Consider the following 24,809-nt stretch of genomic DNA (forward strand, 5'->3'; position numbering starts at 1 on the left):
CTTTTTTTTAACTTTATCCTTTTGCTTGCTGCCCGGTTTTGGGTAAGGTTTAAAAAAATGGCTTACCATTTTTTTAAGCTTTTTAATTTTAAAACGAAAGCTACCCAAAAGCTTTTTTTGGAATAAAGCAATTACAATGCGCAATTAAGGCAAAAAGAAAAAAGGGTTGCAACGGTAATTGCTTTAAGCATATTAAATATACCGTAAAATATAACCATTCCGAAAAGAGCGCGCTATGGGCTTATTGCTGCAAAGGCCCCGAAATTTTGTTAAAAAGCTTTTGGTGCACCCATTGCATGGGACCGCGCGGGAAATGGTATTATCGGAAAAGCTAGCTAAAACGTTTTCGTTAAAAAAAGGTTAACGATTTCGTTAAAAGGGAAGGTTAAATAGCATTTTTTTTAAAAATTAAAACGGAAAAAAAAGGGTAATTAGCATAAAACCCGCGAAAACGGTTAAAAACGAATTAATTTAGCTATTTACCCTTGTTTTTTTACCCGCTTTGCGCTTTCGGGTATCGGGGAAAACGACGGGTTTATTATTATTATCGTTATTTTTTTAAACGAACCGATTAATAAATTTATCGGAATTAAAATCGATTTTAATCGTTTAACGAATAAGCTAATCGGGCCCGAAGCTTTTATTTAATTTAACCGAAATTTAAAAAGTACCGGTTGGGTTAGGTTGGGAATTAAAACGAAAGGTGCGAAAAATAGCAAAAATAACCGGAAATTTGAAAACGGTTACGGCAGTATTAATCGGGGTTTAAATTAAAAAACGGCGCAAAGTTTCCATTCGTTTAACGTAACGAGCCCGATTAGCTTTAACCCGTTTAGCGCTTTCGGCAAACGCACGCGCTTTTATCGCTTTAATTGCTTGGGCGTTATTTTAAGCCTTTTTGCGGGTAGCTTGTTGCTTTCGCGCGTTTTTTGTATCCCGCTATTTATTTTTTTTCGCAAAGGATTTACTTTTTTTTTGCTTATCCTTTTCGATTTGCTGGGCTTTTTTTTTTTAAATAATGCTTTTTTCGTTTGCTTAATTTTAATTGCTAAAATAGCTATAACCGTTTGCAAATCCGCATTATACGCGCATAAAATAAAATTAACAAAAAAGCAATAAATTGGTAAAAAAGCAAAAAGCTATAACTTATTTTTTTTGGGCTTAAGCCCGGTTAAGCTTTTTGCGTTTAACGCGCTTTCGAACGGTTGTAAGCGTCGTTTTATTACCGGCAATACCCATTTTCCAATTAATTTATTAATACCGTACAACGTTTTTAAAATACCACGCCGCCGCGTAAAGCACTTACAATTGCTTATTTTTGCTTTTGCAAAATTTTTTATATTAACAAAAGCTTAAACGATAAGAACAAAAGCGTAAAAATTTACGAATTGGTAAAAAAATGGTGGTAAAAAGGAAAAAAAAAAAGGCCGGAACGAAATGGAAAAAAAAAGGTTTTAATTGTTACGCTTACTTTTTTCCGGTAATGGTTAAAGCATTTATTTCGTTACCTTTTATGGCTGGAACATTTATTTCGTTGCTTTTAGCAACGGAAAGCGCTTGTTTCGTTACTTTTCGAAGCTAATGCGCTTTTACGGTTACCTTTTAAAAGCGAAAAACGCTTGCTTCGTTACTTTTCGAAGCTAATGCGTTTTTACAATTAACCTTTAAAAACGCGGTAAGCTTTTAAATCCTACGCTATTAACATGGCAATTAATTTCCTTTTATTTTATTTACAAATAACCCAAAAGGTTCGCTTAAAGGGTATATTACAAAATAAATAGTATATATTGTTATAAAAAAGCTTTAGGCATAAATATTAAATGCTTAAGGCATCGGAAAAGCGGTCCCCTTGCTTGGAAGCGTATAACGCTTCCAGGCGTTAGGAGGGAAACTTAGTAAGCAAGGAGGACAGGGAGTTACGTGTATATAAAGGGCAGAGGCCCCTACGGGACCCTGCACTTTAAATCCTTTTTTCCTTAAAGCATATTAACCGGAGTAGCCTTACACCGTGCCTATCCCTTTTGCCTGCAACATTATTGCTATTATAATTTTTATTTTCTTTATCCGCATTATCGTTTTAAACGGAAAAACCTTTGCCCGAAACTTCGAAAAACGCAATTTTAAAAAAACGAAAAGCGGCCAAACGCCCCGCTTCGTATTGCTAACCCAAAATTATAATTGCAAAATTGGCATTCGAATTGGCTTATTTAGCATCGAGCTTAAAAAGTTGCTTAATAATAATACGCTATTTTTAAAATGTTTACGATCGGAAAAATAACGTTAGCGAATTGGTAAAGTACAGGATATATAAAATAAAAATAATATACCGCATTATAAAGCTCGTTGCTAAGCGCTTTTGCAAAAAATTTTATAGCAATACGATAAACAAGCGGAAAATTAGCGATTATTAACGCAAAAAACCCGGAAACGAAAAAAAAAAATCCTTACATAAGCTTGCACAAATAACCAAAAGCATAACGCTAGCAACGCTTGCTATTAAAACCCAATTTTTTAATATAAAGCCAAGCCACATCGCTTTTAACGCCAAATTTACCGTAAAGCACGGAATTAAAGCAGCCAAAGCAAATTATCGCTCGATTAGCACTTTTTTTACCGCGCTTACAAACATTAAAACCATTACGGCCATTGCGGGGAACGATACGCTTTTTTTTGCAACCGATGGAAGCGGTTGGAACGGCCGAAACGGGCGCGGGCAAGCTTTTAAGCACAAATTGTAATGCCGGAAACAAAAAAAGCTCGTTAAACTTTTTAACGGGAAAAGGCATGGCTTAAAGGTAAGCTGTAAAATTTTGCTTTGGAACGATACAAATAACCAATTGTTAATTTTAAGCTTTTTCCAATAAAATAGCGCTTTCCGGAACGTGGTCGAACGGATTTTAAGCGTTCGAACCAAACAAAAAGTCCATAATGCTATTAAAAAGGTATAAAGCACAAAATTAAATAAAGGAAAATAAAAAACAACAATATAACGAGCGCACGAACTGTAAACAACGATTCCGGAACGTACGTAACCAATTAAATTGGTTTAAAAAACGGGGTTGTAAAAGGAAAAGATTAAAATAATTGGATCGACGATTAACGGGCCAAATAAAAGCTTACCGCCTTTTATTCGTTAACTTCCACTTTCGCCTTTAACGCACCCATTTCCAAACATTACAAAAACTTTTTATTTAATTTACAATAATCCCAAACGCCCATAATTTTAAATTTAGCAATTTCGAAGCTTTAAAATTAAAATTTATATAATTTCCCAAATTTTTATCCACGTTTATTATTTAATAGCAATACGCATCCGGCAAAACAATTCGGACAAGCATTTTTTTTTTACATATTACCCAAATCGCTAATTTAGCAAATTATTTATTACCGCGCATTCGAACCGCAAATTTTTTTTTTCCGTTTTACCATGCATACGCTACCAAAAAAAAAATAATCGGTATTAAAACCTATTTATTAAGCGCATGCATAGGCTTTAAAAAATCGCTATGCACAAATCCGGAATTTGTGCACCGGCCATCCAAAGCTCCTTTGTACTTATATAAAAAGGTTGGATCCGTTCCTTTTTTTTAGCAAAATTCTTTCCATTTTAAACCTAAATAACAACATTTTAACCTAATTACCTTTTAATAATTATCAAACCTTAGTTTTACGCCGTTTGGAGCTTTACGAGCATAAAACTCCACCCCAGAGTCCTTCTTACAACCATACCTTTTTCGAAACGTTTAAAAAACGTTGCTACTTCGTTAAAAAAATTATTAATATTAGCTAAAGCTTAAACTTGCTTTTTCGTTTAAACGGCAATAGCGTAAAATTATTAAAAAATGTTTTAAATAATTTTTAATGTTATAACGTTAGCAATTTTGCGTTAAATGCGCTTTTGGATAACGGCTTAACGTTTGTAACGCGCAAATTGTTTGGCCGATATGGTATAAAAAGATTTAACTTTTTAAATAGCTTTGCGGGCGCAAAATTGGGCTTTAATAAGCTTTTCGAAAAATTCCGGTATTGCTTTAAAAAACCGCTTGTAAACGGTATTTAAAATTTTGTAAAGGTTTTAAGCCATTTCCTAAAACCATTTAGGAAATTTAACGCAAGCTTTATTGCTAATTACGTTTTTGCAATAAATGCATTTAAAAAACTTTATATAATTATTAAAGCATATTAATATACGGGGGTTAACGGCATAATTTTAATATGCTTAATAATTAAAATAGCAATTACAAAATACCGTACGCTCCGTATAATTGTATTTAAAAAAAAGCAAATAAATAAAATTTTAATTATTGCTTTATTGGAAATTAATAACTTTTTGCAACGAAAGCGCGTTGCAAATACCCATATAAAACAAAAAAAAAGCAATGTCCGTTTTGGAAATAAATTTATTAAAATTAAAAACATTGCGGCGGCGCTTGTTGCGCGCTTTACGTTTTTTTTTAACGGCGGTTTTTTTGCCGCAGCGGTTAAAGCCCGCCGGGGGGTTACTAGCAAAACGCTTACGGGAATTTAAAAAGGTTGCAAACGCGGAAAAGTTTAATAAACCCGCAACATTTAAAAGGTTTACCGAAAGGTTACCGGCAAAGCAATTATTAAAAGTTTAAAAAATTGGAAATTCCGGCAAATCCGAATTCGAATTCGATTAAATTACAATAGTTAAAAAAAATACCGGAAAGTTATTAAAAAAGCGCTAAGCTAAAATTTGGGGAACCGGGGGGCCGGAAAGGGCTAACGGGCTGGTTAAAACCGAAAAACCCAAAGTAAGCATTTAGCAAAAACCCAATTTTTTTACCGCGGCGGTTATATTAAATAACATTTATAGCTACCGGTTAAATTTAAAGGTTTAAAAAAACGGCCAAATATTAATTATTTACGGTTACGGTTATTAAATTTTTTAAAATGGTTATTAAATGCATCAAAAGGAAAAAAAAGGCTTGCGGCTTTAAACGGGAAAAAAAGCTTTTTATATGCCGGTATAAACCCATTTTTCCAAATGCTATAAAGCTTTACAACCGGTTTTCCTAAACGTTGCCGGGCATTAGCGCGGTTTAACAAAATACCGTTAATTACCGGTTACTTACGGAATACCCCCGTGCGGCGTACGCGGCTTGGGATAAACCGTATCGAAAAAAGGCAATATGTTAAAAGCACGGGCAAAACCGCCCGGTAAAAAACGGGAAACGTTAAATGTACGGGCAAAACCGCCCGGCAAAAAAAAAAAAGCATTGGCATAATTGGCCAAATACGGATTTTTTTAGTAACGTACTGGCAAAATGCTGGTATTGCGGCTAAAGCATAATAGCAAAGCTAAAAAATAAAATAAAGTTTAAATTGTACGAAAGCGTATAAAGCGCGGAAAATTTAAAAAACCAACCTCGCGTGCCCGAAAGGGCACGAAAAAAGGGGAAATTAAAAAAAGAACAATTTTTGTTGGAAATAGCACCTTTGGTAAAAAATTTACGGAGGTTTAACAAAGGAAACACCGCATCCGGCCCGTAACTTGGTAACCACCCGCCTTTACACCGATCGACCTTTAACAAATACTTTAATAACCGAAATGCATTTAATAAATAACGTTTACGTATAAAACCTAGGCTTTTCGCGCTATAAAATTTAAGTACTAGCAAAATTTAAAACAAGCCCGTTACCGGTCCTACTTTCTTACAAGCCGCTTTTATCGGCGTTATACGTATTTTCCAGCTTAATGCCAGCCACTTCGGGTATTTGCAAGCGCTACCACCATTTTTTTATTGTTGTAATAATAGCCTTTTTAACGCGTGCAAATTTTATGCGCTTAAACTTTCCAGTACGGATTTCCGGATACCGGTTTAAAAAGGTATAAATTTAGTGCTTCCCGATAAGCCGGGAATTACCCCCGTGCCGGAGGATTTCCTTTGTAAAAAACCGGATTTCCGCGTGCGTTGGTAAAACGCTAAAAGATCCTGTAATAAAATCCAGTTAACCAAGCGCTTTTTTGCTTAAAGGCTATCCGCTAATACTGCTTTTGTAATTGCCGGATAAGTAAAGCGCCTTTTAAACGGCTTTAAAGGGTTACCTTTGGCACCCCTAAAGTCGAGCGGCCTTTGCAATTGGGACTTTAGCTTGCACCGCTGCTAGGGCCTGTTCGACGTCTTCTTCCGTATATTGCTTTTCTGGTATTTTGTCATTGGAATGCAGCAAAAAGTAAGGAAAACGGATTAAAATTAGCCAAAATATAAAGGGTTGAGGGACTCGAGAAGATTCCATGTTGTGGGCCTGTGATGGTGCCGGACAGGGGGTGCACTAACTTAAATGCTTACCAAGCATTCGTCGGTAATGACAGGGGTGCGGGAGCGAGTACCGCACACAAAAGAGAGGGATCACTGTGTATAAGGGGGGCACAGGGCCGAAGGCCCTGTGCTAGTTTTCCTTCTTCCTTTAGAGATTTAAATTAATATACAATAAAGGTAGTATTATATTACCCCGTACGTATTACTATTTAACCCCGTACTTATCCGTGCATGCGTGTAAACATCGCCGCGCACCGTTTTACAAGCCAAATTAAATATACCCAAATAACGAGCGATGTTTTCCCATATTAATTGCGTTAATTTATAAAGTTACTAGTTTAATTCCCCGTATTGTACGGTCGTTAATACGGCCGTTCCTTTTTGCGCCGGTTAATAAGCAAATTCAAACATAAATCCGGCTTAAGCTTACTAAAGGCCCGCTTTGCTTATTAAAACCTACCTTTTTTTAAAAAAAAATCCGCTTTGCAATCATTTTAATCCCTAATACCAAAAGAAATTCGCGATTTTTACTAACCCGGCTTTATTTTAATGACTTTTTAATCGACAATACATTTTAACGCTATTTGGCCTTTTTGTAACGAAGCTTTTTACGCTTTGCTTATTTAATTAAAAAGCCGACTAAAGTTGTAAGCAAACAGTGAGTACCAAAGGATTACAAACCCCGGCCCTCGCAGTTAATTTAGGAAATACGCTGTTATAGCAAAGGGGTTTAGTTAAATTACATACTAAGGGCACGTAACCATTTTGCAGTAAATAAAATGCATTTCGCTATCTTTTTTTAACCACTTTTTGCAGTTGCCTTATTTGCTGTAATATGCGCCTTCAGCCCCTTACTTATTTACTAGCTATAATTCCTTCCATACAGGGAGTTAACTTTAGTGCCTCCCGTACGTTACTAACGAATATAATTACGTTATTGATTAGCATTAATCGACTAGGGAAAGCACGGATCCCCCGCCTAAACTAGTAAAGGTATTTTAACAGTTTGTATTACACGGTAACTCCGCTATTTTGGGTTAAATAGTAATACGTACGTGGTGATATGACACTCCCTTACAATAAACCCTATCTTGCACCGTTTGTCCGTCATAAACTGTCTCTTCGGCAAGGGGTTAGGCATATGAGCGATAGAATAAGCACGCCGTAGCTCGTGGGATCTCGCAAGTGATTTGCTTATCGCCAAAGTTAAATCAACAACTCTCTCACCCGTGCCATAAATGAGTACGAGGCAAGGGCCGGTCTCACCGGCCCGGTGCTCCTTGGAAAGCTTTAGTCGGTGTCGCCTTGAGCCCGTATCCAGCACAAACCTTTGGTGGTTCCAAGCGAACTCCAATCCCACCCCAATCCCCAGCGTCAAGTTCGGAAAGCTCGTCGCCGTGCCATTCCAACGGCCGGATTACGTCCGCGGATACTTTTGGCCACCCTGATGGCATCCGAGGACGCAAACTATCCGATGATGTCACGTTTTGTTGGAGCCCCCGGATGGCCTAACCCCATTGGGACACTACGTGGATGAGAGAAAAGAGTAAGCAACCTGTGAGAGTTGTGTTTGATTAATCCAGGCAAGGCCTCTTTTGCGGAACGGTGCCAAGTACTGCCATCTCAAATCTGGCGTTTTAATGGTGATTCAACTTCCTTTCCCACCAGGGGGTTGCCAAAAGACCGGCAAGAAAATAATTCACCAATTATCAATGTCGGTTAACTCCAGCGATGAACGATGAACGGTAGTTAGCGAAGGATAATTCCATACAAAACTAAGAATCCTGGTGATGCCGCTAACCTGAATGTTGGGGTTTGGGGCATAAACAATCTCCGGAGCTCAGAAATAAGTGCAACGTCAGCTGGAAGTGCCAAAGAATCGCGGAGGGAGGAACCCGATCTTCCCCTCCTCCCCCCCGCTTCCCCCGCCTTCCCCCTCGTTTTCCCCCGCCCTCGCCGGCGTTCCTGCCTAGTTTTGTTGATGGCAGCGTGGCATCGATGGTAGCCGGACGGAGATTTATACGACGGCTACAAGGTTTTAATCCGACGGCGGAATGGCTGGAATTTGCCACAGGTTCGGTACGAACGGTCTTTTGGAATTTTTCCAGGCTGTTGCGCCTTCACGGGGAGATGAATGTTCCGTCGGCTAACCGTAGCACGTGTAGATCAGTGCAACAGTACCGGTCTTCAACGGGTAATTGTCACATTACCCTCGCGGGTATCTTGTCAATCCCACAGCTTGAGCACCGGCAGCGACTACTGTCGTCTGGCATAATTCAGTCCACTAATAGCGCGGCACGATTGGGGTCCCGCGGATAATGGAACCAGCAGTCCCCTGTCGGCGATCTTGATAAATAAAGGAGCAAACCCACCATCCATCGTTAGCATACCATCTTCACGGTTGGTACATCACCGCCTTGTCAGCTAATTAGTCCCCACGGAACTGGCATAATGCTGACTCTGACAACTCTTGTGGCCTTGGTGGCGGCGGTAGCCCCATGGACTCAGGCGGCGGCGAGCCCTGGGCGCGACCGCAGCAGCCTCAACGCGGGATGGAAGTTCTCGCGCTTCACTTCCAACCCCGACTCGTTGTCCTACAACACACTCAAGCCGTGGATTCTGCCACTGGCTAACGACTTCATAGTCAACGGCGTCAAGCGCCAGACTCCCACCGGGACGCCTCCCGGCGGGAACGTCCAGTACGTCCAGGCGTCCTTCAACGACGCCGGGTGGCAGAGCGTCGATCTGCCCCACGACTGGGCCATTGCGGGGCCCTTCAACGCGCCCGGCATCAGCGGCGGCATGGGCCGGCTGCCCACCAACGGGGTGGGCTGGTACCGGCGGAACCTCATGGCGACGGCGGCCGACATGGATGGGACCAAGTCAGTCTTCCTCGACGTCGACGGGGCCATGTCCTACGCGGCCGTCTGGCTGAACGGGAACCTGGTCGGCGGCTGGCCGCACGGGTACGCCTCGTGGCGGCTGGACCTGACGCCGCACCTCAAGACCGGGACCAACATCCTCGCTGTGCGGCTGGACAACCAGTTGGATAACTCGCGCTGGTATCCCGGCGCGGGCATCTACAGGAACCTCTGGCTCGTCAAGGTGGACAAGACGCACGTGGCTCAGTGGGGCACTTTTATCACGACGCCTTCCGTTTCTGCGAGTTCGGCCGTGGTCAACCTGGCCGTGCAGGTGGAGAATCTGCGCACCGAGACCAGGCAGGTCGACGTGGACACCCAGGTCTACAAGATCGACCCGAGCACTGGAGAGGCAGGGACGGCTGCGGTGGCCTCGTTCAAGAAGAGCACAGTGAGCGTCGGCGCCGGCAAAAAGCAGTCGGTCAACGGGTCCGTCACCATCTCCAATCCCAGCCTCTGGGGTCCGCCGCCGGGCCAGACGCCGAACATGTACGTGGCCGTCACCACGCTGTCCTCAAGCGGAGCCGTGATCGACACCTACACGACCAGGTTCGGCATCCGCTCGGTGACGTACGACGCGAACAAAGGCCTCCTGATCAACGGCCAGCAGGTGCGCGTGCAGGGCACCTGCAACCACCACGACCAAGGCGCCATCGGGGCCGCCATCAACCTGCGGGCGACGCAACGGCAGCTGCAGACGCTGCAGGAGATGGGCTCCAACGCGCTGCGGACCTCGCACAACCCGCCCGCCCCGGAGGTCCTCGACCTGGCCGACAGCATGGGCTTTATGGTGCTGGACGAGGCCTTCGACTGCTGGTCACAGGGCAAAACGAGCAACGATTACCACCTCCTTTATGCGGACTGGCACGAGCCGGACCTGCGCGCCTTCGTGCGGCGCGACCGGAACCACCCTTCAGTTATCGCATGGAGCATCGGCAACGAGATACCGGAGCAGTCGACCGCGCTGGGCGGCACCGAGGGAAGGGAGCTGGTGGGAATCGTCAAGTCGGAGGACCCGACCCGCGGCGTCACCTCGGCCATGAACTCGGCCCCGGACACGGCGGCGCTCCCCGCCGCGCTCGACCTCGTGGGGCTCAACTACCAGGGCGAGTACGGCGGCTACGGCGGCTTCCACAGCAAGTTCCCCTCCAAGATGGTCTGGGGCACCGAGACGGCGTCGTGCATCAGCAGCCGGGGCACGCACCTGTTCCCCGTGACGAGTAGCAACAACGCCAAGTTCGACGTCGCGGGAGGGTCGGACGCCGCCCGCATGTGGCTGAGCGCCTACGAGTTCGGTAACCCCGGGTGGGGAGGCAGCGCGGACACAGTCTTCGAAGCCCAGGACAGGTTCCCCTTCGTGGCGGGCGAGTTCGTCTGGACCGGGTTCGACTACCTCGGCGAGCCGACCCCCTACGGCGGCAACGGCGGCGCTCGCAGCTCCTACTTTGGCATCGTGGACCTTGCCGGGTTTAAAAAGGACCGCTTCTACATCTACCAGGCCCGCTGGAGGCCCGACCTGCCCATGGTGCACATCCTGCCGCACTGGACCTGGCCCGACCGCGTCGGGCAGACCACTCCCGTGCACGTCTTCAGCTCGGCGGACGAGGTCGAGCTGTTCGTCAACGGGGCCTCGGCGGGGCGGAAGAAGCGCCCGGGCAAGTCCGTCTACCGCTTCCGTTGGGACGACGTCAAGTACGGCCCCGGCGACCTGCGGGCCGTGGCGTACAAGGGAGGGAAGCAGTGGGCCGTCGACACGCAGCTGACGGCGGGGAACGCCGCCGGCCTCAAGGTTACGGTCGACCGCGCGGCCATCGCCGGCGACGGGGCGGACCTGGCCTACGTCAGCGTGGCGGTCGTGGACGCCAAGGGGACGGTGGTGCCGCGCGCAAACAACGCCATCACCTTCGCCGTCAGCGGGCCGGGGAAGCTGGTGGCCACGGACAACGGTGACCCGACCGACATGACGGCCTTCCCCAGCGCGAGCCGCAAGGCCTTCTCGGGGTTGGCGCTGGCCATTGTCAAGGCGAATGCGGCGGCGACCGGGCCCATTACAGTTACGGCATCGGCGGCTGGGCTCACTGGGGGACAGGTGGTTATAACAGCGAGCTAAGCTAAGTCACAAGTGGCAATATGTTGCAGTGTCATAAAGCAGCGGACCCCAGCCAAGGACCAACGGTACCGAAGGTCGCCTACCCTCACTCCATTTCCTTCCGATTAGGATAGAGGCCTATGAAATGCTCAGTCTATTGCATGTTTCGCTTCTTTGCAGTATAGTCGTGTCCTATCGGTAGCTTATCCTCCACAACAGCGAGCTGATCGAGTCAAATCCCAACCAAACAATGGACTGGCCAGGCGCCGTTCTGCGCAGCGCTTCGCAGTCGGCATACCCAGTCCCGCGACAGCCGGGGCTGTCAGCCTCCTTATCACAGTAAAACCTCTTCCCTCAGCAATGTCAAAGGTGTTGGGTCGGTACTCCTCTCGGTACGGGGGTTTCCGACTGTGATGGGCGATGGTCTTCGAAATAAGGGAAAGCGCGTATCTTGCCATCATTGTTGGAGTCGCGCTACTTACTCGACGCGGGGAGCCAAATCGTTTACTTGCCAAACGAATACCCGAATCTGCTGCTCAGATTGGGCACTTGGCGCCGGTCAGCGATAACCCCCATCTCCGATCCTCGAGCGCTTCGCAGGCGACGCGCTCCTACTAGACGCGGCTGTTCCCACGGACAGGCTCGTGGTCGCCCACCCCTCGGGCACGATGTGCCCTTGCCTGGCCGCGAGCGCCTGCTCCTCTTGGCGGTTCTGCTCGCGGACCTCCTCGACGTCGTGGTCGATCTCGAGCGTCACCAGGATCTGCGACTGGCCAGCCGCCCCGCCGCCGTGTACCCTCGCCACTCTCGTCGTTGTTGCCGTTGTTGCCGTTGTTGCCGTCGCGGTCGCGTCGCCGCCGCCGTCGCCACCGCTGCCGGAGGCGGGTGTCGATGGGGAAGCGTTGGTACCCCCTGACGCGGGGTCATGCTGCGCCGGCACGTCGTGCGGGCCTGTGCCGCTGCTCTCCCGCCAGCCCGCCGACGAGATGTGGCTGGTCAGGCCGAGCTGGGGCGGCACGGCGGCGGCGGCGGCGGCGGCGAGTCAGTGATGCGTGTCACTTGGCCGTCCTTGCTGCTGGTCGCTGGGACTGGCAGCTTCGCCACCGCTTATGCCGCCGCCCGCGCCGCTCTCCAAATCCCCGCCACAGCCGTGGTCGGCAGTCGCGGTGGCGGTGCCAGCTGTAGTAGTCCTATCGGCGGTGCCAAACTGGACTATGCCGCGCAGGTGGCGGGAGACAAACCGGCTGGTCGAGTTGCCGCTGCCCTCGCTATACCATTTCTCGTGGCGGCTGCCACGGTACCGCCTGCAAGACTAACGTTGCTGCCGCTGCTGCTGCTGCCGTCGATTCCGGTTTCCCGAACCTCGGTCCCTTCTTCACCCGGCCCGCCAGGCTGCTAGCGGCTGTCACCGTCTCCAGTATTGGTGGATAGTCCGAGCACTCGGCTGAGCCAGGGGCATAAAGCACCGCTTGTCGCATGCTCGGGACGCAGGGGCATATTATCAATGCCGCTATCTCGGCTAGGGACCACAAGATGGGCTCGGCGAGGTCGTCTGCGGAGTCCCTTCTCCTCAGAATGTGTCACCATAAATCGGGAAGTAGGGGAGGAGAACGCACAGGTGACGTCCGGTCCAGTTTTGTTGGCATCGACGATGCGGATTATAGCAATGCCGCATATCCTTCCAGTGTCAGCCAAGAATCAGTCAGTCTCTTGGTTCACATAGGCGCTGGGACGGAGCGAATTACAAGAGCCTGAGCGATAGCATAAAAATGATGCCGATCTTCTTGGTGACAGGGATAAGCTGCAGGCTCCACACGATCGGGATCGGTTCGATGAACAGGATCAGGTCGAGGCCCAAGTTCAAAGCAAACTGTCAGCCTCGCACAGATTAGCCCTCTTGGTAGTCAGAAACGGCCAAGGCAGGGTAGGAGACCGTGCTCCAAGAATCCACATTACTCACGCCGCCCCACCACAGCGGGATGCAGGTGCCCTCTACCCCCGGGGTCCAAGCCTTGTGTATTGGTTTACACTGTAGGATTTCGTAAAGGCACTGCTCGATGCCCTGGCAAAGCAAGCATACGATGGCGAGGCGATTAACCAGGACCCAGCGCCGATCCGAAATCAGGCGCAGGTAGAAACAGGCGAAGGAGGCTTTGGCGGCGCACACTCCGAGGCTCCAGATAACGGAGCTCGCCATGATGTACAGCAGGATAGCTGACAAGTGCTCCGGGGTGACCTCATCGACGTGCTGGCCAAACCCGAGCCCCGCGGCTGTGTATGGGCGGCGGGAATGTGTGGTTAGATGCGACGTGGTAGCGACTGGGGAGGGGACACCAGGCGGACGGCTACCGAAGCCTACCACACGTGATGGCCGTTGCGAAGCGCCTAAGTTGAAACTGCCATCGTAGCCAAAATCACCAGCAAAGCAATTTGAATAGTCCTCCACCAGCAAAGAAATCACTCCTCCACCAGCCAAGTAGAATAATTCACCACCCGCGAAACGAAACACTCCCGCACTAGCAAAGAAGAACAACAACCCTGCTCTCGCGAAAGAATAATAACAACCCTCCTCCAGCCAAAACGAACAACTAAGCGATGGGTGGTGGCGCTTAGGAGGGCACAAAGGTCGACCATTCGTAAATTTTTTGCTTCTCCTAATTTACAACATAGCTCGCGCTTGCAAGCGGTAGAGTTCATTATTTTTATACCGCTGTTAACTCCCCAATCATAGCGGTGCGGCCTGCCAGTGCGGCGGAGACATGCCCCGGCGGTGGGGCATACCCGCAGCGCCATGAGGCCTGTAGCCCGCACCGACGTGGAGTTTATTTGGACGACCGATTTCTGCTCCTCTCCGGCCTCGGATTTGCCTCACCACGAACCCTGCAATTTTGTAGACCCAGAAACAGATGGCGCGACTACAGCCGCGCAATATCCTTATCTGTTTTGACGCCTTCGGCACCCTAATCAAGCCGCGGCGCGCGGTGCCGACGCAATATGGCGAGGTTGCGCGCGAGCTGGGATTGTCGGGCTTCATGGATGCAGACATCAGGAACTCGTTCAAGGTGGAGTTTCCGCAAATGATGAAGGAATACCCCTACTACGGCCGCGACAGCAGGATGAGCGCCGAGGAGTGGTGGACAAATGTCGGCGACGCCACCACCTTGCCCTGCTCTCCCTCGGCGATGACGTACTGGCTGACACATACGGCTTGTGCAACAGCTCATCCACAGGGTCTTTAACCCGCTGGTGCGCGAGGAGGACCACCAGATAATCTCTGAACACCTGGCGCCGCGTCTACTGCGCCGTTTCTCGTCGGCAGAGGGCTACGCTTTCGTCGACGACGAGATTGGCCCGCTCCTGCGGGAGTTGCGTCACTTGCGGCGGCAACAGACAGGCCACCGGTCCGGGGGGCCGCCCGCGTACCGCGTGGCCGTGGGCGTCCTCACCAACTCGGACGACCGCATCCCGGGCGTCCTGACGTCCCTTGGCCTGGACGTCGGGCCGCTGCGCCGGGGGTCGAGGCTGCCGCGCACAGACGGCCTGGCCGACCTGTCCCCGCCCCCGCCGCGTGGCGGCTTCGCGGAGGCGCAGCAGCACGACATCGACTTTTGCTGCACGTCGCGCGACGTTGGGTATGACAAGCCGAACCCCGCCATGTTCCGCACCGCGCGAGCCCTGGCAAACGCGTCCATCGGCGCGCCAGAGGAGGAGCACGTTGGTCCCGATTGGAGCCGGGGACGGGCACTGTGGCCGCGCCGCGGCGGGACGGCGTGGACTTCAATCTTGGTCGGCGACGATTACAAGAAGGACGTGTGTGGTGCGGTGGGATCAGGCTGGCACGCGGTCCTTGTGGGGGGCGAGCGTGACGGGGAAGACGTGCCGTCGCTGCCCGACTTCACCACGTCCGCGTCGTCTATACAGGATCTGGTTTTTTGCAGGGGGCAGGGCTTCGGCGCCGAGAGCGCTGCGACTGCCTTGCGATGGCTTTGCGAACAACTGGCCAAATACCAGCGACCCCTTGGTGCCTGATAGCTAACGCCCGGCAAATGGGCTCTCTGCCAGGGACAGGAAAGCGATGACATGGCCAGCCGTACGGTCGATATGGGGGGGCAAAGGGGTTTAGGGTTGTAGTATTGGCAAGCCCACTTGCTGAACGCGAACTCCTCATACACAGACCATGGGAGCATGCTGCGAATCAACTAGACACATTGGATAAAATACCCCTTTAATTTTTGCGCCAGAGAATTGCTCTTGCCTACCCGCGCGCCTGGGTCGGTTGCACTGTGGCATTTCAGTAAACTGATCGACAATCGTGGCCGCGGCGATGGCGAGTCCATGACGTCGTAGATGTCCGCCGTGCCCCGCCCACCAGCCAGATCGTGTCGATGGTTCGGTGACGCACGACCGCCACCATGCATCGGGAGAAAATGCAAAGGGCTCCTAAAACCGCGGTGACGGTGCATGTCGTTATGCTCGCGTCAAGGAGCGTTTGCTAGTGGGTCTGGATGGTCAGATTATAATAGTGTCGTTGGTGCCTCAGTCCACGTTTGATGCTCACGCTTCCTTTTTGCTCCATTCCGCTCCGTCACGCGACAGACGACAGAAGCACCCCACCAAATCATCAATCGTGTAAATAAGAGTCCATTTAATATCATGGCTACAAGCCAGGCAGCCTACGCCGTGGAAAAGGCCATGGGCCACAAAGACCAGCCGCCACAGGACTCGATCATTCAGCAGGATGTTACCGACTACAGCGGCGAGGCGGGAAACCAGAGCCGGACCATGAAGGCGCTCGTCTGGCTTAGCAAGAACAAAGTCGAAATGGGTAAGTGTGCTATTCATCAGAGCGTAAATGCTAGTTAGTGTTGACCGTTGTACTAATACACAATTTGCAGCTGACATGCCGGTGCCCCAGATCCTGGAGCCTAGGGATGTCATCCTCAAAGTGACTGGCAGCACGGTCTGCGGCAGCGACCTGCACCTGTTGCACGGCACCGTCATGCAGATGAAGAAGAACGACATCCTAGGCCACGAGTTCTGCGGCATCGTCGACCAGATCGGCCCCGGGGTGAAGAATATCAAGGTCGGCAAGCGATACGTGGCCTCGTTCCAGATTGCGTGCGGAGAGGTTCGTCTCACTTCCCCCTCCTTGTCGCCACACCCAAGCACCCAAGCACCAATAGCCAACACGTTACTAACCGCCCCGCGAGCAGTGCTTCTACTGCGAGCAAAAGCTCTCCTCCCAGTGCGAGCGCACAAACGCAAACGCGACGCTGCAGGGCATGTACGGCGGGCAGACGGCGGGCATGTTCGGCTACTCGCACCTCACGGGCGGGTTCGCGGGCGGGCAGGCCGAGTACGTGCGCGTGCCGCTCGGCGACGTCAACCTGCTCGAGATCCCCGACGGTGTGCCCGACGAGAAGGCCCTGTACCTGTCGGACGTGCTGCCGACGGCCTACAACGCCGTCAAGGACACGGCCGTGTACCCCGGCGACTCGGTCGCCGTCTTCGGCGCCGGCCCCATCGGCCAGATGGCCGGCTTCTTCGCGCTGCACGAGGGCGCCCACGAGGTCGTCTTTGTGGACACGGAGCCGCGCCTGTCGTTCGTCATGGGCAGCTTCGCGGCCCACGAGGCGACGGAGCGCCGCGTGCGCGCCATCGACTACAAGGAGCTGGCGTCGGGGGTCACGACAAAGGAGACGGTCGTGAGCAGGCTCAAGGCCATGTGCAAGGACGGCAGGGGCCCCGACGTCGCCATCGACTGCGCCGCGGGCGAGTACGCAAAGGGGTGGGCGCACTGGCTCGAGATGGCGGTCGGGGCCGAGACGGACACGAGCGAGATCATCAACGAGATGGTCGAGGGCGTGCGGAACTATGGACGCGTGGGCCTGACGGGAGTTTATGTTGGCTATGTGAGCCACCCCCCCTTCGCATGCTCTGTCTGTGACTTTCCTTCCAGCACATTCTGACACGAGCCCCGCAGACCAACCACTTTAACGTCGGCTCCCTGATGCAGCGTGGCATCCGCCTGATCGGCAACGGCCAGGCGCCCGTCCACAAGTACTGGCACGAGCTGCTCGAGCGTGTGCAGAGCAATGACATTGACCCGTACCAGATGCTCTCGCACCGCGTCCGGCTCGAGGACCTCGACAAGGTGTACTACAAGTTCGAAAATAGGGAGGACGCTATGCAGAAAGTCTTTGTTGAGACCAAGTGGTCCCTTCCGCGGGCAGAGGGTACGCCCCAGCTAACGACGTACTAGGCGCGGGACATGAAAGGGGGAATATTGCACGCGAGAGGTGTATGTACTCTTCAAATGACACTATTTTATCTTGAAACAACAAGAAAGGAATCCATTGCGAGTGGGAAAATACACTGGTGTATCAACAATGAGGACGGGTAGAGACAGCGGGCATTCGTCGGCGGCTCCAGCTGAGGATCAAATAGAATCAGCCACCAAGCAATCTGTCGCGGGCACCCTTCCAATGTCCTGCCACTTCTCGACAGACCGACTACGTCGTCATCACCTGCTGGTCTTAATCCGACGCCGGAGTCCATTTAGCCGCGTCGCCAAGCCTGTCGGCCGTAAGTCCAGCGCTGCCTGGGTTCTTCATGCCGGCCTCAATCTGCCGTTGGTACGAGATGTTTCGCAAACGCTCAGACTCTGCGGGGGTGAGCCTCAACTATTGTCGACATGCCGTTAGAGATCCGAACAGGCTAGAAAGGGATGAAAAGAAACGATGGCAATGATAATTTTTTTCCCAATGAAACTTACGTATATCTCGACACCAATCATGTGGATGGCCATCGCAAGCCAGATGGCCGCGCCAAAGTTGAAAGTGAGAGAGCTGCCCAGGCCGGACAGACCCCCCTTGCTCGGGTCCGCGGGCACGACGACGGAGAGGCGCGGGCCCGCGGGGCCGCTGCCGTTGACCCCGGCGCCGCCGTAGAAGCCCGCGCAGCCGGGGAAGTGGGCCAGGACGGCGGGGCGGTCGGCGTCGTGCTCAAAGTCGATCTGGTCGCAGGTGCGGACGGTGGCGTAGCCGGCCGGGGCGTTGATGAACATCATGGGGACGAGGCACAGGCGCGAGGTCAGGATGGCGCCGGCCAAGACCCAGGCGCGCAGCATCCAGGCGCGGTGCTGGTCGATCTGCAGGCGCCGGACGTTGACCCACGCCAGCGCCAGCTCGCCCACGAAGACGACGGCCAGGAACCCCACGCCCGTCTGCACCTCGAGCGTGCCGCCCATGGCGTGCCGGGCCGCGGCCAGGGCGCCGGCGGTGCCGACGAGGGCGAGCAGCACGACGAGGTAGCCGTTGAGGCGGTGGACGAGGACGGCGCGGTGGCGGATCGCGGGCACGAACTGCAGGACCACGAGGACGGAGGCCGGGATGATGGTGAAGAGGTGCAGCATCATGCCGACGCGGGCAGCGCCGGGGCGGAAGTACGAGGCTTCGGTGGCCTTGGCGCTGCGGAAGGTGCCAAAGTAGTCGAGGTATGGCAGGCGGGCCAGGGAGAAGCCCAGGAGTGCGCCGGCCAGGACGAAGAACAGGGCGAAGTTGTACCCCTTGGAGAAGCCGAGCGGGTTGTAAAGCCGGCGGAGCACGGCGACGAGGCCGTTGGCCGGGGGGCGGCTGGCCTTGACCATGGTTCTGGGTTGCGGCGTGCTAGAGGCAAAGGGGCATGCAGAGACGTATTGATTGGTTGCTTGCAAGTCGGCGAATTACACGTTCAATGGGCGCTGCGACGTTAAAGGAAGAAAAAACAAACACATCCCACCCGTCTACGACCACGGTCTTATACAAACGATGCCTACAACCAGAGGGCCCCTCGTCGCGTTGGGACGGTAATGACCATGACCAACACGCCGAAGCCCGTTCGCGCGCAGGATAACGAGGCCTACCATGACCAAACACACAATAGCCGGCCTAGGTAGCCAGATCGGGGGAAAGCTCGGCCGGGTCGTTCGCACTCGGTCCCAAGATATACTCATTCGGCGGTGGGGAAAGGGGAAAGAGGTTGGCCCACCGGGTCGGAGGAGGCGCAGCACCCGGGAGGCTTGATGGGCTGGGGCAATCAAGATTTGCCCGTTTCGCACTCGCTTGCAAGGAAGAGAATCCTCAATCGAAGAAGCGGACTGTGATCAATCCAGCCAATGCCTTGCAGCCAACCGGGCTCCCTCCCACGGTCCCGCCGCATGCCCCACCAGGTGGATCCGCGCTAATCAACGCGCGCCTCCGATGAGAGAAAACGAGCAGGCACCGTCATCACTGCGAGAATTGCGCGCCTGTCAATTGTAAAAAGAGCAGACACGTGAACAGCCCGCCAAAACGACCAGCCATGATGCCAATCAACCCACTTTCCTTGTCGACGTTCCGGAAAGACAAAAGACATGTCATGCGCCCTCTCCTCCATACCAAGCCGCAAATGTTACACCACCCTGAAAACTCGAGGTCTCCAGCGCCGCAGATCGATGGCTCGGATGGGACCTAAGGAAGTCGTGCTGCGTTCCCGTCTGAGCACAGAGAAGGTAAATAAATCCAGCATTGCCAGGCATTGAAGCCTCTGTCATTTAGAGCTACAAGTTAGCGCCATCTTCCTGGTATCCCTGCAGGCCGTCCAGCCGGCCCTCGGAGACCGTGGCTTGGGACTAGATTGACGCCGGTGGCAAGGCGGCGAGAGGCTTCCACAGATGCAACAAAACAGGCGCTTCCTTGCGAAATGCACCAAGTCCCAACTGTTTGGTGATTTGTGTGTCAACCTTGTTGTGCCAGCAGCCAGTGATACCCTTTTCTCCATTCCTTTTTTTGGGAGCTTGCGGCGACCGCGGCGCGACCCAGCGACGATACCACCCACGATTGCAAGCCTCAAATGGAAAGCTTCGCAATTGAGCAGCCGCCACCAGCTAGGGTTGAGTGGACTGCTAACCGAGAAAAGCCAGGCGGGGGTGGAGGTGGTTCCAAACGGTCGGGTCAACGCCTTGTTTCTTTCCATCCTTTCTTTCTTTCTTTTTTCCTTCTTTTTTCGGCAAAGCCTTTGTTAGGCTCGCCCCGGTGGGGTCCAGGTCGAGGTCCAGGGGGGTGTGACGACTCGACTCGACGCCCCTGCAGCTGGCACAATGCCATTCATACTGTGTACTTGCGCTAGAGACCCAGCCCTACGGCCCCGGTGCATTCGTGGATCGATGGCGTTATGTTCCCCAGCAGGCACGCACTGCACGACACCGGCATGGGAACACACATGTCAGCACGGGCCGAACCGCAGGGCTAAATGGGCTGCTCCTTGAAGGCGGCTGGCTGTCTGACATCTGCCGCCCGATCCTATCGATCGCGTTAACAAGCCCAGTTCCGCCTGGATACTGGCAGAATTGCACCCCAGCATCCGTTTAAAAACGTGCCACCCGGAGCTGTCCTGGTCAGATCGCGACTAGGCACACCCGCCACAAAATCCGTCCATTAATTTGCTTAGCTACACGCCAGACAACAAAACATACACCCCCACACCGTCCTATCGCAACCGTCTTGGCCAAGGGATGACCAGGTCACCGGGGTGGCTCGTATTGTTATAAAAAAAAAAAACTGCAGCTCGTTGAGTCACTTGCGCGGAGTGATCTGCTGGGCGCGAGGATCGCAGCGGACTTCGACAGATGTGACCCATGTGTTCCTCCCCGACAACGTGGCGCCCCGGTCCGTGTGCTCGTCGTCGGTGCCCGCCGGCCATAGAGGCAAAGGAAACACGGGAGTCTCCGCCTGCGCCGCCGTCGTCGCCTCGCAGCAGGCGGCATCGTAGCGCAGGATGTCGCCGCTCACCAGCGCCAGCGTCAGGATCGCGACGCTGAGGCTCACGGCCGGGACCGAGCGCGCTCGCGCTGAGGCGGTTGTTGCTGTTGTAGCGGCAGCAGTTGGCCGTGATGGCCAGCATGTCCGCCGGGACCATGACGCCGCGCGCGCGCTGGTGTCTTCGAGGATTGCGGGCGATATGGCGCGAACCATGGGGCTGGCGTCGCCCGTCGCGAACTTGCTACCGGACAAGAACGTGTAGCGCCGCGCGCACCGGAGTATCCCGGCGCTGCGCCTGCGCCTGGCTTCGTCGCCGCCCCGGCCGATGGCGAGACAGGGGGTCGTCACCTCGGTTCGGAGGCTCTTATGGGCCAGACCTCGATCTCCCCAGCCTTTCTGCCCGAAGAGGCTCTCGCCGCTCTCGTTGCTGGGCCTGCGAAGCGCACTTTATAAGCCTATCCTTTCCAGAGCTAGATGCGTTCGCGTCAGCAATCGCGCGCTGTGTGCACTGCGGCCACCGTTGCTCCGGCATTCGCATACGATGAAGCAAGGAAGCGGTGGTGGCGGTTTGCGACGAACAGGCGCCTTCCAGTCGAATTCTCCCTAAGACGCCAGGGGGCCTCAGTTCAGCTGAGCCCCTGTACCCCGGGCAGCTGGGAGCCTGAGCCACCCACATCTTTACGCCTTCGGTTACTATCAAGTCTCGCAAACTGGCCAGTGTTCGATCTGCCATGATTATTACTAGATAAGGAAACGGGACCTCTGGAATACCGAGAGACGAAGAAAACCATGAATGAATAAAAAGAGACCTAGAATGGACGGAAATAACACAATTATAAAAAAGAAGATGCAGCCGACCACCATTAGGACATTGAGAAAACCATTTGGATAAAGGAAAAAAGGAAGCGCGCGAGGGACAGAGCTCCTAGCGACCGAAGGCAGAAATAAGGGCGGAAGATGGGGGGGAAAAAACCACATGGTGGAGGGGAGGTCGCCGTCGCCCCGCTCGCTACACCGCCCTACGGCGCCGGGACCCCATCAGCCGACGTAAAGTCGCCGCTGGCATCACGTCCTGCAACTTCCACTTCTTCAAAAACAGGTGGTGAGCTTCGACGAGGCCGTGGGCAACCGCCATCTGAGGCTTGTGGACAGGGACAAACTTTGTCCGCCTTGTAACCTCGAGAGTCGCCCTGGATGCCGGGCTGGCGCCCGCGGCAAGCGCTGTTTTAATCTCGCGCTGCACGTGCTCGGAGGAGCCAAAGCCCCCGACGAAGACGAAGCAGTCGATCCCCGCGCCCAGCTTGGCCTCATTGGCCAGGTGAGATCCGACGTAAACATCGTCACGCATGTCGAGAAGGTGCTCGACGATAGCTGGCTGTCCCGGAGAGCCGTAGATCTGCGCATCGAAAAGCGGCTTCAGAGCCTCCCTAGAGGCGTCACAATGTGGTCAGCCACCCAGCCAAGGCTTGTGGTTCTAAGGGAATTTTGGGGGCAGGTCTGAGGTACCACTTCACGACGAGAAACTCCCCCTGGATTCCGATACCTCCAATCTCGGGGACATTGGTTTGCTCGGCAAGATGCCTGATGTTGTACAACACAGTTTCTCCCCCCTTTGAGAATTCTGCCTTGTAGTCCCAGAACTTGGGGTCAGAGAAGACAGCATGAGCTGCGCCCGCCGGGGTGATGGCTCCTTTCAAAGAAGGAGCAGCTCGCTGGAACGTCTCTGTGACAAGGCCTTGTAGCTTTTTGTCAATGTGAGACCCGCCTCTGAACATGCTTGAGACAGGCTTGATGAATGCCTTTCCGAGGACGGGCTTGTTCTTGTGCACCTGGACGAGAGCCAGATCCTGCATAGCGACGGCGGGGGGTACCCGGTCAGCAAAAGCCCAAGCCACTAGCTACGAGCAAAGGGGAATGCAAACCGGCTAGAGTTTGTAGCAAAGCAAGGACTTACGCATGTTCCCCCTCCCAGGTCCGCGACGAGTAGGGTGCTCCGTTTGGGGAGGTTCTAATGATGTGGTCAGCTTTGCATGTTCTGTTGAGCAAGACCAAAAGCAAGGCCTACCGGAACCTGCTCCTTTATCGTTTCGGCAACGCTGTAGCCGGCCACCTCTGGCTCACTAAGAGCCACTGGCCAGACTGCAACATTTGGCCGGTGGAAGGCCTGCTTTGCAAGGGCGTAGAGGGTCTCGCGTCCGGCGTCTCCCACGATGCCAGGGATGCTGAGAGTGATGTGAATTTTGGCATGCTGCCAAGCAGGGACTTCCTCCTCGTCTCGCTGGCGGTCGAAGAAGTCGATCAAGGGCTTCCTCAAAGCTATGAGGAAGTCCAACACCAACTTCCCGCCCTCTGTCTCGCATTTGCCGTTGGAGGAAGCTATGCGCGCGCGTGGGTTTCTCAATGCGTCGAGCTTGAAACACTCATATACGTTGACACCTTCAGTCAACTTGCCCCGCAACGCCTCATGGCCCGTTTTGAGGACTTGGTCGTCCTGTCCCCGCTGGCCCACTCCGCAGGAGACGGCAGTAGGGGTCCATTCTGTGTTGTGAAGGAACGTGACGGGTATTTGCTGCCTCTTGGGCCGTCCCGGGGCGAGGTAACGTATCGTGACTTTGGTTGCTGAGTAATGGAAGCGCCAATGTTAGCTAAGTGTCAGACTCGAGACATGGGCAAGAAACCAGACGGCAGACAGACTAGTCATCCCAAGATCTATGCCCACGATGGCATCCGGTGTATCCCTATCCGGTTCGTCCACGATGGCGTTCGCAAGAGGTGGAGGGGAAGATGCAGACATGCTTGCGGAAGGAAACTTGGATAACGAAGGAAGGAGATGCCAAGATATAGGAAGCGGTAGAATGAAGGGAGCGGAAGGGGCTCAAGTGTATGAGGGCTTAAACGCTGGCACGGATGGCAGAATGATGCTGTGCTGCAGATGGGGATGGGGAATGACCTAGATGGTTGCAAGTCAAGAGGTATGGATATGGTTTGTTAGTGGAAGGACGGCGAGTGAAGAAGTCGCCTAAATATAGACAACAGGAAAAAAAATAGGAGTGGGCGAAAGGGGCAGAGGACGGAATACTGGGAATACTGAGCTGGACTGCTGTTAACGCTGTCCTTGGTGATGGAAGCTGGTCGCGCCCACACAGGCCAAAGCTTGCGTCCCAGCTGCCAGGGAACCACACGGCGCTGGCGGCAAAGCAATTTCGCTAGAGTATAGGCGGAATAGTGGCACATGGGACTGGAACACGCCTTGGGGTGGCCAGATAAACTGGTAACGGCACACCTTTTGCGGGGGGCGGATAAACTGGTAACGACACACCCTCCCCCTCCTGCGCAGGAATTGAAATGTTGGCTTGGCTGCAGGCAGCTGGTTTGGAACTGGCCAGCCCATCCACAACCTGGTACGGATACAGTGCCCGGTTGCGCCCACGCAAAGCCCAGAATTCCGACTGCGATTTGGCATTGAACGAACATTCCAGCACCAAGTAGCTTCCGCCGTTCTCAATAGCAATGTAGCACGAACCGGGATGGGTCGCATCCGGGCGCTACCTAGCTTCCTCCCCATGCCAAAGGAAAAACAACAAACGAAAATGCCTGCCGGATGCGGGCGCGCGTCCGCAGTCCATCGACCCCCTTCTGCCATCCTATCTTCGCTTGCTCCTTTACCCTCCCTCCTCTTTCCTCCGTTTAAGTCCTTTGCTTACCCGGCGGGTTCACTTTTACCTGTTGCCCCCCC

General features: G+C 52.7%; 7 protein-coding genes across 7 annotated transcripts; 4 read left to right on the forward strand and 3 right to left on the reverse strand.

The window, feature by feature from the left end:
• Positions 1 to 4,195: 4,195 nt before the first annotated feature.
• Positions 4,196 to 4,528, forward strand: GGTG_11861 (hypothetical protein; the record flags this gene model as incomplete). Its single annotated transcript, XM_009229752.1, has 1 exon — positions 4,196 to 4,528. A coding segment is annotated over one exon (333 nt), but the record flags the coding sequence as incomplete, so codon positions are not given.
• A 4,207-nt stretch (positions 4,529 to 8,735) lies between these two features.
• GGTG_11862 (hypothetical protein) lies at positions 8,736 to 11,315 on the forward strand (the record flags this gene model as incomplete). Its single annotated transcript, XM_009229753.1, has 1 exon — positions 8,736 to 11,315. One exon carries the CDS (start codon positions 8,736 to 8,738, stop codon positions 11,313 to 11,315), a length of 2,580 nt encoding a protein of 859 aa, XP_009228017.1.
• Positions 11,316 to 11,853: 538 nt separating this feature from the next.
• On the reverse strand, positions 11,854 to 14,087 carry GGTG_11863 (hypothetical protein; the record flags this gene model as incomplete). Its single annotated transcript, XM_009229754.1, has 8 exons — positions 11,854 to 12,245; positions 12,354 to 12,562; positions 12,612 to 12,846; positions 12,911 to 12,972; positions 13,040 to 13,164; positions 13,255 to 13,565; positions 13,654 to 13,690; positions 14,076 to 14,087. 8 exons carry the CDS (start codon positions 14,085 to 14,087, stop codon positions 11,854 to 11,856), a joined length of 1,383 nt encoding a protein of 460 aa, XP_009228018.1.
• Positions 14,088 to 14,135: 48 nt separating this feature from the next.
• Positions 14,136 to 15,550, forward strand: GGTG_11864 (hypothetical protein). Its single transcript, XM_009229755.1, has 2 exons — positions 14,136 to 14,437; positions 14,514 to 15,550. The coding sequence occupies exons 1-2, from the start codon at positions 14,201 to 14,203 to the stop codon at positions 15,321 to 15,323; spliced, it is 1,047 nt and encodes a 348-aa protein (XP_009228019.1). The 5' UTR covers positions 14,136 to 14,200; the 3' UTR covers positions 15,324 to 15,550.
• Positions 15,551 to 15,883: 333 nt separating this feature from the next.
• On the forward strand, positions 15,884 to 17,689 carry GGTG_11865 (S-(hydroxymethyl)glutathione dehydrogenase). The gene is made up of 4 exons (XM_009229756.1): positions 15,884 to 16,119; positions 16,190 to 16,422; positions 16,508 to 17,206; positions 17,278 to 17,689. Exons 1-4 carry the CDS (start codon positions 15,948 to 15,950, stop codon positions 17,554 to 17,556), a joined length of 1,383 nt encoding a protein of 460 aa, XP_009228020.1. The 5' UTR covers positions 15,884 to 15,947; the 3' UTR covers positions 17,557 to 17,689.
• Positions 17,690 to 17,830: 141 nt separating this feature from the next.
• On the reverse strand, positions 17,831 to 18,942 carry GGTG_11866 (hypothetical protein; the record flags this gene model as incomplete). The annotated part of the gene is made up of 2 exons (XM_009229757.1): positions 17,831 to 17,977; positions 18,070 to 18,942. The coding sequence occupies 2 exons, from the start codon at positions 18,940 to 18,942 to the stop codon at positions 17,831 to 17,833; spliced, it is 1,020 nt and encodes a 339-aa protein (XP_009228021.1).
• Positions 18,943 to 20,887: 1,945 nt separating this feature from the next.
• On the reverse strand, positions 20,888 to 23,867 carry GGTG_11867 (hypothetical protein; the record flags this gene model as incomplete). Its single annotated transcript, XM_009229758.1, has 7 exons — positions 20,888 to 21,506; positions 21,614 to 21,676; positions 22,171 to 22,500; positions 22,580 to 22,920; positions 23,028 to 23,081; positions 23,139 to 23,692; positions 23,768 to 23,867. 7 exons carry the CDS (start codon positions 23,865 to 23,867, stop codon positions 20,888 to 20,890), a joined length of 2,061 nt encoding a protein of 686 aa, XP_009228022.1.
• Between the last annotated feature and the right edge of the window lie 942 nt (positions 23,868 to 24,809).

This window comes from Gaeumannomyces tritici (assembly GCF_000145635.1).
Source record: "Gaeumannomyces tritici R3-111a-1 unplaced genomic scaffold supercont2.7, whole genome shotgun sequence".
Taxonomy (NCBI): Eukaryota; Fungi; Ascomycota; class Sordariomycetes; order Magnaporthales; family Magnaporthaceae; genus Gaeumannomyces; species Gaeumannomyces tritici.

Coding starts and splice junctions, on each gene's coding strand:
- GGTG_11865 (XM_009229756.1), top strand. CDS start 15,948: ATGGCTACAAGCCAGGCAGCCTACGCCGTGGAAAAGGCCATGGGCCAC. Junction 16,423..16,507: donor TCCAGATTGCGTGCGGAGAG/GTTCGTCTCACT, acceptor CCCCGCGAGCAG/TGCTTCTACTGCGAGCAAAA. Junction 17,207..17,277: donor CGGGAGTTTATGTTGGCTAT/GTGAGCCACCCC, acceptor CGAGCCCCGCAG/ACCAACCACTTTAACGTCGG.
- GGTG_11864 (XM_009229755.1), top strand. CDS start 14,201: ATGGCGCGACTACAGCCGCGCAATATCCTTATCTGTTTTGACGCCTTC. Junction 14,438..14,513: donor CCGAGGAGTGGTGGACAAAT/GTCGGCGACGCC, acceptor CTTGTGCAACAG/CTCATCCACAGGGTCTTTAA.